Below are 14,678 nucleotides of genomic sequence, written 5' to 3'. Positions count from 1 at the left end.
TAACTTCAGGTATAGAGGATTGAATTAATCATACTCCTCAATTCAAAGCACAGGAAGAAACATCGTTGGTCCATTTGTGGCTCCTCTGCCTCCCCATTCCCCCTCCCCTTCCCTCTCCAATATGTCTGATGCATGGACTCTTGTAAATCATGCACGTTTGGTCATTACGTAATTGGTACTGTACTGTAGATCTCAATAGATCCTACTTTTTTCTCTTAATGTTTTTTCTCAAGACTTACTTATGTTCCTTTGAATCCATTTAGTATGCTGCTTCTCACCACTCGGGATTTACATCTACCATATCTTATGTCTCCACTTACCTCATAATGGACATTTAAATTGCCTTTAACTTTCTACTGCCGTCAGACTGAGACGCACCATTATTTATGGTCTCCTGTGCATTTCTTTGAGCTGTACACACAAAAGGGAGATCACAGGGTTTGAGTGAGTGCTTATGGGTTGCTCGTTGCTCTCCAAGATGACTCTAACAGTCTGCCAGTGGGGAGATGTCTGTTGAACCATCTTTGCATTCCTGGGATATATCCTGGGATATATATAAGATACATCCTTATCTTTAGGTATTTTTTGATACATGGTAGGTTCGGTTAAATTAATTTTATTTAGGGTTGTTACAATTTCATTCATGAGTGAAATGGTTAAGTAATTTTTTGGTATTGTAATCTTACTTGGAATCAAGATTAAGTAGAACAAGCTGAGAACTAGTATAAGGATTAGCTATTCATGAAAGTATAGTATAATTCACCTACAAAGCCACCAGTGGCTTCACAACCATAGATTTTGCTATTTATGTAATGCTATTGGTCTATTCAGTTTTCTTTTTCCTTTTGTGTATATTTTAACATTTTCTATTTTTCTAAAAATATATCCATTTTATTTAGGGTTTCCAATTTATTTGAGAATAGTGTTTTATAATGCTCAAGTGCTATTTTTTTGTCCTTTCCTCATTTTTTTTTTAATTGGTCTTCCTAGAAACCTATATTTTTAGTCTGTTCAAAGAATTAGCATTTTATTTTATTAAATGTTTATTTTATTATTGTATGTATTTATATATTTAGTCTCATGGATTTTTTTCCTTCCCTTCCTTACATTTTTCTTACTATCACTTTGGGTTTGCCATGTCACTCTTTTTCCAGCTTCTTGGGTTGAATGCTTATCTTTTTGTTTTCCATTATTTTTCCTGTATTAAAGGCTATAAATTTTCTGCTAAGTACAACTTTAGCTCTGTCCCATGAATTTTGAACTATATCATTTTCATTATCTTTCAATTCTGTGCATCTTTAAATTTCCTTTATGATTTCCTAATTAAAATTAACCCAGAGTTATTTAATCATACGATTAGTTTCTAGATATATGGAGTTTTCTTCAGCTGTCATTTTGTTTTTAATATTGTTACATAACAATTGGCATTGTCTATATTATATTAATCATTAAAAGTTTGAAGCTGTGCAAGGTGGCTTAATACATGCATGGCCTGTTTCTTAAATGCTTGGGAAAAGGCTATATTCCCCATTCAAATACAGAATTCTGCGTATCTGATAGTTTAAGCTGATCAATTCTTTAGTCTGTATTTTTCAAATCATTAGTCTCTGGGTTTTGTTTCTTTTTTTTTTATTGTTGGGGATTCATTGAGGGTACAATAAGCCAGGTTACACTGATTGCAATTGTTAGGTAAAGTCCCTCTTGCAATCATGTCTTGCCCCCATAAAGTGTGACACACACCAAGACCCCACCCACATCCCTCCTTCCCTCTTTCTGTTTCCCCCCCCATAACCATAATTGTCATTAATTGTACTCATATCAAAATTGAGTACATAGGATTCATGCTTCTCCATTCTTGTGATGCTTTACTAAGAATAATGTCTTCCACGTCCATCCAGGTTAATATGAAGGATGTAAAGTCTCCATTTTTTTTAATGGCTGAATAGTATTCCATGGTATACATATACCACAGCTTGTTAATCCATTCCTGGGTTGGTGGGCATTTAGGCTGTTTCCACGTTTTGGCAATTGTAAATTGGGCTGCAATAAACAGTCTAGTACAAGTGTCCTTATGATAAAAGGATTTCTTTCCTTCTGGGTAGATGCCCAGTAATGGGATTGCAGGATCAAATGGGAGGTCTAGCTTGAGTGCTTTGAGGTTTCTCCATACTTCCTTCCAGAAAGGTTGTACTAGTTTGCAGTCCCACCAGCAGTGTAAAAGTGTTCCCTTCTCTCCACATCCACGCCAGCATCTGCAGTTTTGAGATTTTGTGATGTGGGCCATTCTCACTGGGGTTAGATGATATCTCAGGGTTGTTTTGATTTGCATTTTTCTAATATATAGAGATGATGAACATTTTTTCATGTGTTTGTTAGCCATTCGTCTGTCGTCTTTAGAGAAGGTTCTATTCATGTCTCTCGCCCATTGATATAAGGGATTGTTGGCTTTTTTCATGTGGATGAATTTGAGTTCTCTATAGATCCTAGTTATCAAGCTTTTGTCTGATTGAAAATATGCAAATATCCTTTCCCATTGTGTAGGTTGTCTCTTTGCTTTGGTTATTGTCTCCTTAGCTGTACAGAAGCTTTTCAGTTTAATGAAGTCCCATTTGTTTATTTTGGTTGTTGTTGCAATTGCCATGGCAGTCTTCTTCATGAAGTTTTTCCCCAGGCCAATATCTTCCAGTGTTTTTCCTATGCTTTCTTGGAGGACTTTTATTGTTTCATGCCTTAAGTTTAAGTCCTTTATCCATCTTGAATCAATTTTTGTGAGTGGGGAAAGGTGCGGGTCCAGTTTCAGTCTTTTACATGTAGACATCCAGTTCTCCCAACACCATTTATTGAATAGGGAGTCTTTCCCCCAAGGTATGTTCTTGTTTGGTTTATCGAAGATGAGGTGGTTGTAAAATGTTAGTTTCACTTCTTGGTTTTCAATTCGATTCCAAGTGTCTATGTCTCTGTTTTTGTGCCAGTACCATGCTGTCTTGAGCACTATGGCTTTGTAGTACAGACTAAAATCTGGTATGCTGATGCCCCCAGCTTTATTTTTGTTACAGAGAACTGCCTTAGCTATACGGGGTTTTTTCCGGTTCCATACAAAATGCAGAATCATTTTTTCCAAATCTTGAAAGTACGATGTTGGTATTTTGATAGGAATGGCATTGAATAGGTAGATTGCTTTGGGAAGTATAGACATTTTAACAATGTTGATTCTTCCCGTCCATGAGCATGGTATGTTCTTCCATTTGTTAATATCCTCTGCTATTTCCTTTCTGAGGATTTCATAGGTATGTTCCTAGGTATTTCATTTTCTTTGAGACTATGGTGAAGGGAGTTGTGTCCTTAATTAGCTTCTCATCTTGACTGTTATTGGTGTACACAAAGGCTACTGACTTGTGGACATTGATTTTATATCCTGAAACATTACTGTATTTTTTGATGACTTCTAGGAGTCTTGTGGTTGAGTCTTTGGGGTTCTCTAAGTATAAGATCATGTCGTCAGCAAAGAGGGAGAGTTTGACCTCCTCTGCTCCCATTTGGATTCCCTTTATTACCTTGTCTTGCCTAATTGTATTGGCTAGAACTTCCAGCGCTACGTTGAATAGTAAAGGTGACAGAGGACAACCTTGTCTGGTTCCAGTTCTAAGAGGAAAAGCTTTGAGTTTTACTCCATTCAGTAAAATATTGGCTGTGGGTTTGTCATAGATAGCTTCAATCAGTTTTAGAAATGTGCCACCTATGCCTATACTCTTCAGTGTTCTAATTAGGAAAGGATGCTGGATTTTATCAAATGCTTTTTCTGCATCTATTGAGAGGATCATGTGATCTTTATTTTTGCCTCTGTTAATATGGTGGATAACGTTTATAGACTTGCGTATAAACCAGCCTTGCATCCCTGGGATGAAGCCTACTTGATCATGATGAATGACTTTTTTGATGATAAGCTGTAGTCTATTGGCTAGGATTTTGTTGAGAATTTTTGCGTCTATGTTCATGAGTGAGATTGGTCTGAAATTCTCCTTTTTGTTTGGGTCTTTTCCTGGTTTTGGTATCAGGGTGATGTTTGCTTCATAGAATGTGTTGGGGAAGATTCCTTCTTCCTCAATTTTTTGGAATAATTTCTGCAGTACAGGAATAAGCTCTTCCTTGAAGGTTTGACAGAATTCTGGAGTGAAGCCATCTGGACCAGGGCATTTTTTGGTTGGAAGATTTTTTATTGTTTCTTTGATCTCAGTGCTTGAAATTGGTCTGTTCAGGAGCTCTATTTCTTCCTGGCTGAGTCTAGGGAGAGGGTATGATTCCAAATATTGATCCATTTCTTTCACATTGTCAAATTTCTGGGCATAGAGTTTCTGGTAGTATTCAGAGATGATCTCTTGTATCTCTGTGGGATCAGTTGTTATTTCCCCTTTATCATTTCTGATTGAGGTTACTAGAGATTTTATTTTTCTATTCCTCGTTAGTCTGGCCAATGGTTTATCTATTTTATTTATTTTTTCAAAAAACCAACTCCTTGTTTCATTAATTTTCTGAATGATTCTTTTGTTTTCAATTTCATTGATCTCTGATTTGATTTTGGATATTTCTTTTCTTCTACTGAGTTTAGGCTTAGATTGTTCTTCTTTTTCCAATTCCATAAGATCTCTTGTGAGATTGTTGATGTGCTCTCTTTCTGTTTTTCAAATGTAGGCATCTAAAGCAATGAATTTTCCTCTCAAAGCTGCTTTTGCAGTATCCCACAGGTTTTGGTAGCTTATGTCTTCATTGTTGTTATGCTGAAGGAAGTTAATGATTTCCTGTTTTATTTCTTCCTTCACCCATCTGTTATTCAACAGAAGATTGTTTAGTTTCCATGCCTTTGGGTGGGGTCAAGCATTTTTGTTAGAGTTGAGTTCCACCTTTAGTGTCTTATGGTCTGAGAAGATACAAGGTAAAATTTCAATTCTTTTGATTCTGTTGATATTTGTTTTGTGTCCCAGGATATGATCAATTTTGGAGAATGTTCCATGGGGTGATGAGAAGAATGTATATTCTTTATCTTTGGGATGGAGTGTTCTATATGCGTCTATCAAGCACAGTTGTTCTAGGATCTCATTTAAGTCTCTTATATCCTTGTTTAATTTCTGTTTAGAGGATCTGTCCAGCTCTGTAAGAGGAGTGTTAAGGTCCCCTGTTATTATGCTATTATCAGATATCATATTGCTCAGACTGAGTAAAGATCTGTTTCAAGAATCTGGGAGCATTTAAATTGGGTGCATAGATATTTAGAATTGAAATATCTTCTTGTTGTATTTTTCCCTTGACCAATACAAAGTGACCATCTTTGTCATCTTTTTTGACTTTAGTTGCTTTAAATCCACATGTATCTGAAAATAAGATTGCAACTCCTCTTTTCTTCTGAATTCCATTTGCCTGAAAAATTGTCTTCCAACCCTTGACTCGGAGCTTTAATTTGTCTTTTGAAGCCAGGTGTGTTTCTTGCAGACAGCAAATGGATGGCTTGTGTTTTTTAATCCAGTCAACCAATCTATGTCTCTTCAGTGGGGGAATTCAAGCCATTAACATTTATTGAGATAATTGATAAGTGTGGTAGTATTCTATTCATCTTATTTTGTGAGAGTCCATTGCTTAGTTTTATCTTTTGCATCAGTGTGGAGGTTAGGTTCTGTCCTTTAATTTCTGAGTTCTTACTTTGATGCTGATCCATTGTGGTGGTCAGTGTGCAGAACAGGTTGAAATATTTCCTGTAGAGCTGGTCTTGTGGCGAATTTCCTCAATGTTTGTATATCCATAAATGATTTGATTTCTCCGTCAATTTTGAAGCTTAGCTTAGCAGGGTACAGAATTCTGGGCTGGAAATTGTTCTGTTTAAGTAGATTAAAGGTAGATGACCATTGTCTTCTTGCTTGAAAAGTTTCATTAGAGAAGTCTGCGGTCACTCTGATGGATTTGCCCCTGTAGGTCAACTGGTGCTTACTCCTGGCAGCTTGCAGAATCTTTTCTTTTGTCTTGACTTTGGGCAGGTTCATCACAATGTGTCTTAGAGAAGCTCGGTTAGAGTTGAGGCGACCTGGGGTCCGATAGCCCTCTGAAAGCAGTGTGTCAGAATCTTTGGTGATATTTGGGAAATTTTCTTTTATAATACTCTCTAGTATGGCTTCCATTCCTCTGGGGCATTCTTCTTCCCCTTCTGGAATTCCTATAACTCGTATGTTGGAACGCTTCATAAAGTCCCATAATTCTGACAGTGAACGTTCTGCTTTCTCTCTCTTCTTTTCTGCCTCTTTTACTATCTGAGTTATCTCAAAAACTTTGTCTTCTACCTCTGAAATTCTTTCTTCTGCACAGTCTAACCTGTTGCTTATACTTTCCATTGCATCTTTAAGTTCCCTGATTGACTGTTTCATTTCCTTCAGCTCTGCTATATCCTTTTTATATTCTTCATATCATTCATCTCTGATTTGATTCTGTTTTTGGATTTCCTTTTGGTTATTTTCCACTTTATTAGCAGTTTCCTTCATTGTTTCCATCATTTCTTTCATTGTTTTCAACATGTGTATTCTAAATTCCCTTTCTGTCATTCCTAACATTTCTGTATAGGTGGAATCCTCTGCAGTAGCTACCTCATGGTCCCTTGGCGGGGTTGTTCTGGACTGGTTCTTCATGTTGCCTGGAGTTTTCTGCTGATTCTTCCTCATGGGTGATTTCTTTTATCTGTTTCCTTGCCCTAATTTTCCTTTCACTTCCTCTTGCTCTTTAAGTTCTCGTGCCTGTGGAAGTTGCGGGCAGGTTTAGACGGATTGAACACACGCAGCCACTTGCCAGTTTTCCACTGTTTTAGTCCTCCTCTTGGGGTCCAGAAGTCTCTCGCTGACTCCCTGTATCCTCTCACGGGTGATGATAGGCAGATCCCACCAGCCAGAGATGCCTGGAGTCCTATATCCCCAGACTCACGGTGCCCAGATGCAAGGAAGCTGTTACTCGGCTGCCATCTTCCTCCGCCTCCACTGGGTTTTGTTTCTTATGTTCATTCTGGCCCTGAAAGTAATTTTTCGGGACTTATCTCCTTCTTCCAACAGTTTTATTAATTGTTACTTTGCACTATTAGTAGTATTTATGTCTATAATAGGTAGCTCTTCTTACTGTGTTATTCCTTTTACCATGAGTTGATATTCTCCTTTGTGCCTTCTGTCTTTTTCTCAGGTATTAACAAGTATTAACTAACTTTTTTTGATAATTTACAAACTCTCTGGGCCATTTTGCAGGATTTGTCTCTTAAAGATCACATACATTTTTTTTTTATTCAGTATGAGGATGTGTTTCTTTTACTTTCTAAGTGCAGCGTCTGTTCTGCAGTGATAGACTCACAGCACACTAATGATTTCATCCAGCACCAACTGTATTCAGACTTAAGAAAGGATACAGGGCCATAAACAACACAGCATCATAGCAGCAGCTTAGCAGAGAAGCCCTAGGTAGCTGGACGGGGAGAAATTGGCAAGATCATGCTCAAAGGAATGTGTTCACTCCATTGCTATTTTTTTAAAATAACTCCTCACCAAAGCTGATTTTTAGCCAGAATGCATGGGATTTAGTCATACTAGTGGTCAAATATTTTGTTAACCTACCAGGACTCTGCAACAACAATATGACTGACTCAGGTAAGCTGAGTATTGCCGAAGAACCAGGCAGTGATTGTCCCCAGAGTGAAATTAAGCTTTTTCCTATATTCTCATTGCTGTGTCCAGCCACTCTATCGCCATCCTCTGCCACCTTGCACACACCCACCCACACGGGAGTTCACACTCACGTGCCATTAGTCTTCTCAACGGGGTTCTCGATTTATTGTTGGTTGCATTGACCCTAGATTTCCTTTACTTCTGTGGTTTTTCTGTATGCTTGATTTTCGGGGAGTTGGAACCAACAGTGGGTAGAATATGGTACATTACTTCCACATGGTAGATTTTCAATAAAATTATTAAGTAAACAACTTAGAGTTTAAACCATTGTTTACTGTGGGTTGGCTGATTGGTTTGTCTTTTAGATTATTTTTTGGCCACCAGTTAGGAAGGCTAACTTTTACATACATGTTTACCTTACTTTCAAAGTAATTTCATTTCCTTCCCTTCTGAATATCACCCAAACAGGTAGCTTAGTAGAGAATGTTGCCCTTCGATTTCAATCATATCAAGGATAGTACCCCAATAACTTATTTGAGAAGAATAATTTGAGTTTTATAATGGGTGGAACTATTTAGAATCTATGCCCTATACCCTATTGAAGGGTCACTTTTTAGGGTAGTTTACACAAAGTAGGGGATGGGAAAGAGGGCATTTTTTTATAACTTAAAGCAGATCTGTGAAAGTTTTGGAGATTCATCAATCACATTTTATCTTTTTCTTGCTCTGTACATTCATTCATCCCTTGGGTATCTTGGTATCAGTGGGGGATTAATTCCAGAACACCATCCCCCATAGATATCAAAATCCACAGATGTTCAAGTTCCTTATATAAAATGGTGTAGTATTTTCATAAAACCCACCCATATCCTCCCATATAGTCAAATCATTGCAGATCACTTATAATACCTAACACATAGCACAGTACCTATGCATGACTTCATACACGTGGATTCAGTGTGGTATTAGGAGTATGGCAGGCTCAAGTTTTGCTTTTTGGAACTTCACGGAATTTTGTTTTCTGAATATTTTTGATCCCTGGGTAGGTGAATCCAGAGATGTGGAACCCACAGATACAGTGGACTGACTTTATTTTTGTTAAAGAGTAGGGCAGGGAAATAGCTCACATCCTAGCACTTAGGGAGACCCAGGCAGAACCAGCCAGTGCAACAAAGAAAGACTCTGTATCTACAAAAAATTAGCTGAGCGTTGTAGCCAGAGCCTGTAGTCCCAGCTGCTCAGGAGGCTGAGGCAAGAGAATCGCCTAAGCCCAAGAGCTGGAGATTGCTGTGAGCCATGTGACGCCATGGTACTCTTCTGAGGGTGACAAAGTGAGACTGTCTCTAAAAATAATAATAATCTGCTTTTTCCTGGGATTAAAAGTGTTAACTGGCTGGACACCCATAGCTTAATGGTGTTAGGGCACTGGCCACATACTCTGGAGCTGGTGAATTCGAACCCTGCCTGGGCCTGCTAAACAACAATAATAATAATAATAATAATAAGGCATTGTGGCGGGCACCTGAAGTCCCAGCTACTAGGGAGGCTGAGGCTAGAGAATCACTTGAGCCCCAGAGTTGGAGGTTGCTGTGAGCTGATGCCACAGCACTCTACAGAGGGTGACAAAAGTGAGACTCTGTCTCAATTAAAAAAAAAAGTGTTTTCACTTATGAAAAGTATTTTAGGCATCTGAAATTAATAAATTGAATCAGTTTAATATGTAATAAATAGGCTTCAATAGATAATTGTCATGTAATTTTGTTAATAATAGATATTCCTTATATAGAGATGATAAGGGTTCCCCAGGAAACAAGATCATTTTAGTCACAAAAATGATTGTTTTTTCATTAGATACTGCTTTTGCAAAAAATAAAGATGATGGAAAATGGTACTATTTTGATGACAGTAGTGTTTCCACTGCATCTGAAGAGCAAATTGTGGTAAGTGTCTTATATTTTCTAGAAAAATCACTGTTTTAAAGGGTGAATATACGTTAATTTAAAGGGCTCACAGAACACTTCAGTCTTATTCTAACCATTCTAAGAGAGACCTGCTGTGGTTTAAGGAAATGTAAACTTGTCCACTAAATGGAAATTTGTCTTCTACATTTGCCCACTAACAAAAGCATAAATTGCAAAGTGAAAAATTTTTTCTGGTAGTATTTGATATGAATGGCGGTTCTAATAAAACAATTAAGTTTTCCTCTAGAAAGGAAGTTCAGCTCTTAACCTTTCTAGAATTGACTACTTAAAATCAGAATGGCAAAGGAGGAAAAAAAATAATCCTTTAAGTGCCTCACTATACCTATAATCTTTAAAGTCTTATCCTACCTTATGACAATTAAGCATTTAAGCTCAAAATAACATAACTAGATAAAACAAATCATAGATTATTTAAGGTTAATACTTGTGTACTTGTTACTGAATAGTAGAAAATGCAGAGGTTTCATCTGTTCACACTTCTGTTTATTGTCCTAATTGGCCCTAGTTGTGCTTCACAGCAGATTTTTATTTTCAGATAGTGGATGAGGGAGGATTGCTTGATAAGAGTTTATTTTCTATGAATTTTTGCATACCCATGGATTTTACTGGTTACAGTATAACAAAGAGTGAGAGATTCAGCATTCGCATATGTGGCATTTCCTATACGGAAGATTTTTGTTGATGTGAGGAACACTGCTGGACTTTATTTCCCAGATTAAATTATATATTCCACAGGGACTAGCTATTCAGTCTATAATGCTGAAGTCTTCAAATATTTGAGTAAATTAATAAACATCTGAGCCCAACTTTGGAGATAGCTTAGTTCTCTCATTACACAATTAGGTCTGAAATAATTTTGACTTGTTTCTCTCTCTTTTCCCCTCCTCCCCTCTCCGCCTCCCCTGTCCCCTAGACGGGGGCTGCGTACATTCATGTACACTGCTGCTTGTCTCCCTTTGTCTATTTAACAGAGGCTTGAACACTATGAATATTTTTTAACTGTATAATTGCATAAGTTAATTCCAGTTTCGGTTTACATTTAAACTCCAAATTTCTTTTGTCCTGCACTTCTCAGTTCTTTTCTCCTCCTTAACTGTAACCCCAAACATCCTACAATCCCCACATCCTACTTCTAAGTCTCTTTAACAACACTGCCCTAATCCAGCCTTTAGATCAACAATTTATCATTGTACAGTATATGAATTGGATGTTACTTTATATTTTAACAATGGTGATTCTTCACTGAGTCAACAAGTATTTGAGTGCCTTATATCTAGGGGAGTGTGTATGTTTTATACATCAGCCTCCATTCTCAACAGGGTGAAAAAGACACCGTCTCTGCTTTCAAGAGGTTTACAATCTAAAGAAGACAGACAAGTAAATTAGCAATTACAACATAATGAGTACTATTCAATATCTTGCTGTGGCTACATACAAAATGAACAGCTGCCTCCCTCCGCTTGAGGGAGAGTTTGAGGGGAGGAGACCACTGCAGGGAAGTCATGTAGTAAAGGTAGTTTTTGACCCTAGTCTGCTAGTACAAATAAGAGTAATTAGAAAAGAAGCAAAGGTGTTCTAAGCAAAGAGAACAGTACTTACAGGAGCAGGGAGGCACAACATGGCGTGACATTGTAAGGGAATGCCAAGTAACTCAGTATGACTGAAAGGAAAAGCTCTTGTAGGAATATAAGGAAAAATTAGGCTGAAGATAAATTTAGCTCTCAGATCAAGAAAAGTGACATGCTGGTTTTTTAGAGGTTTTCTTAAAGACTAAGAAGCCAATAAAATAACATTATTAAATTTGTGTCTGAACATCTCCCTGAGAACACTGTGGAAGACAGATATAAAGCACTGAGGAAAGAAGCAGGCCGTGCGGGAGGCTACCCGTAATGACGCAATTAGAGCAGTGATAGTGACTGTGAATAAGGGGAGAATGGATTTATGAGATAGTTACTGGACAGAATTAATAGCACTTGGTTAATGTTAGATATAAATAAAGTTGCAGATGTACAGATGTAAAGGGCCAGGTGTGGTGAGTTCATAGCAGACTCTGACGGGGAAGCTGAAGAGAGAGCGGGAGACGTAAGGAGGAGCACTGTCGCCAAAGCCAAAAATGGTTTAAGGAAAAAAGAAGTAGTGAGAGAGTGACCGAAAGAACTAAAAAAGCCACTTACTTGTTGTTTATTAGGAGGTTATTGACCTATTGAGAGTCATTTCTTCAGAATTCCTTGAGCAAAAGTCAGATTAATCAGAATTGAGGACTGTGTGTGAGAGTGCGGGATGGGAGGCAGAGAGGAAGAGGCAGAGGGGGCCTCTGAAAAGAAGGCAGGGTGGAGAGGGATCATTGTGGGAAGAGACAAAAGTAATTTTTGATGCTAAAGAGAAGAGTCCAGTAGATACTCATCCTTGATGGGACCGTGTCCTTCAGTAATAGTAGGAATGTTTGAATTCTCCAGCAGGCACGGGGGAAGGGACTCGTATTAGAAAGCAGCTCATCTTTTCCCCAGAGACAGTAGGAAAGCAGGCATAGAATTCTATTTCATGTTAGAGGAACGAGATTCATCTGTGATATAATTGCATTTATTTTTTGGTCCAAATAATTTCAAGAATACAGAATTTTAATTCTAGTGACCATTCTTCCTTTATATACAAAAAAAAATCTTAAATTCAATCTCATTTTTCTATTTGATTTTATGTCCTCTCACCAAAATTGGTTAGCTGAAAATTGGTCCTAAATGTAATGTGATCTTGGAGAAGCATGACCATCTAATGCCCTTCGTCTGTTTTGACAGTCCAAAGCAGCTTATGTCCTCTTCTACCAGAGACAAGACACTTTCAGTGGAACTGGCTTTTTTTCTCTTGACCGGGAAACTAAAGGTGCTTCAGCTGCCACTGGCGTCCCATTAGAAAGTGATGAAGATAGCAATGACAATGACAATGATATGGAAAACGAGAACTGTATGCACACTAACTGAAGAAAGTCTAGAAGCCATAAAAGAGACTTTCCTGCTGTGGTGTCTATGGGATGCTGAAGTTACCCACCACATTAAAACACAAGTCTGAGATGGGGAGTTTCAGATAACCGAATGTAAATCCTTTATCAGATTTTAACTTGTGCAGTACTTGAAGTGAAACACAATGAAAACTTTAACAGAAATTGTCTCTTACTACATTTACAGTCTTGTATTTACAAGCTAAATATATATAGGAAATCACAAATAAATCCCTTTTAAGTTTGCTGCTGTTTTGATGAATTATGTTTTCTTTAATTTTTTGGATGTGAGTTAATTGATGACAAATGTTAAATTTGTGAATGTTGGTCATTTATTTTGCTCTAATATAACTGCAAGAGAACTATGGCTGAACTTAGTTTCTGGATAATCTAGTTCACGTGCATTGGGCTGCCATATAGACTACTACGATCCTTAGCTGCAGTGTCAATGTGGCATAATAAATACTGCAGCAGTTTTCTTGGAAAACCACATTTTCAAATATATCCTGGTAGTTATCGTGGGCCTATTAAAAAACCAAATCATGATACAAGAAACAATCCTGAAAAGGTTATTTTCTTTTGTAGTATCATTAAAAATTCAGAAAGTTATATTCATTTTACTGCCACTGTGGAAACAGTTTTTAGATTTCACGCTCCATCGAAAGTCATTATTTAGTATAAGTATTACTGCTGTATTCTTTAGACATTCAAATGTGTTTCACTTGCTTTAAAATGCATATCTTTAATCTGGTGTTGGTCCAAAATTAAAATTTTTGCTGTCTGTTTTTCTCTACCCCATTTTTTGGTAATTCGGCAACCTTAGCTTTCCCAGTTATTGTAATATAAGGACAGACTTAATAGTATTCTGTATCCATAGTAATAATTGCATCAAGCTTAGATGAGAGATTTTTTTCATATACTGGCGTTTAAATCATTAATGAACAATTGGCTATAAAGGTAGGTCTGTTAACTTTCTTTGTGTGTTCCTGATGGAATTCACCATAGCCTTACAGCTTTTCTCAGAAAGTAACTCGTTACAAGAGAAATGGCATTTGCATGTTCCAGAGTCAACACCTGTACAGTATATAAAGCTACACACCTTGAATTTGATTTCAGTTCACCACATTCAAGGATCCAGGATGCCAAAAATATGTGTGAACATTTGAGACATTTTTATTTGCTGCTTTTTCCCTTTGATCTAGTTGAAAGAATGTATTGTCAATTGGCATACAATACTGCCTTTAATAGAAAATTTAAATGCTGGGGCACATGTCACATACCGACTACCTGAGAAATTGCTTTGTGTCCCACTGTTACTAAAGCAAAAAGTATAATGTTCTTCACTTGAACTGATCAAATACAATAGATTATAAATTGTGTATTGTAAATAAAAGTTCACTCTGTGAGTGCACATTTTGGTAAATTATTTATTTATGTTAGCATTTAAAAGTTAAAAAAAGAAATGCATTTGACCAGGATAAATGAGGTATGTTGATCATGGCTTTGCTTTATATCTTGACATTAAAGCTGGTTTTCATCCTGGTATTTTAAAAGCTGCTTTGGGTTTTTCTTTTTTCTTTTCTTTCTTTTTTTCTTCTTCTTTTTTTTTTTAATGTAAACTAACCTCCTGCATGACAGAGGTTAAAATTTTGTCTGCACTTGAGTTCACTTGAGTTCACATTTGAAATGTGCATGTTTATTTATACAGATTTCAATAAAGCTACTCAAGGCCTCATGTAGTCCTTTATTTCTTACTCTGAGTTTTCTGATAAAAATCCCGTATTTTATGGGTAGATGACTGTGCTGGACTTCTTAGTTGTAGCAGTTGATCCTAGAAAGGAAAGTGCATCAAAGCAAAGTGAATCCTGCTGGTGAGGGCATGTTTTAAAATTGGTTTTTTTAACTTTAATATTTGTCCACTAAACAAATGTTTGTTCACCAATCACTGTTCTAGCACGCTGGAGATAGAGCAGTAAACAAGTATCCCACCCCTCACGGAGCTTACGTTCTTCCTCCTCTCTGCCA

The 14,678-nt window shown here is 37.2% G+C and overlaps 1 protein-coding gene across 3 annotated transcripts in view; it reads left to right on the top strand.

Annotated features, from left to right (window-relative positions):
* USP15 (ubiquitin specific peptidase 15) overlaps window positions 1–12,899 on the top strand; it is a 137,723-nt gene extending 124,824 nt beyond the window's left edge. For all 3 annotated transcript variants that reach the window (XM_053555347.1, XM_053555346.1, XM_053555348.1), the window contains 2 exons: window positions 9,531–9,619; window positions 12,454–12,899. In XM_053555347.1, the coding sequence (XP_053411322.1) occupies window positions 9,531–9,619; window positions 12,454–12,636 (272 nt within the window). In that variant the 3' untranslated portion in view covers window positions 12,637–12,899. The remainder of the gene's footprint in view (window positions 1–9,530; window positions 9,620–12,453) is intronic.
* Window positions 12,900–14,678: the final 1,779 nt, after the last annotated feature.

The sequence above is a fragment of the Nycticebus coucang genome, chromosome 12, assembly GCF_027406575.1.
Source record: "Nycticebus coucang isolate mNycCou1 chromosome 12, mNycCou1.pri, whole genome shotgun sequence".
Taxonomy (NCBI): Eukaryota; Metazoa; Chordata; class Mammalia; order Primates; family Lorisidae; genus Nycticebus; species Nycticebus coucang.
Note: the sequence above shows the minus strand (reverse complement) of the source record. Positions and strands in the feature narration are given on the sequence as shown.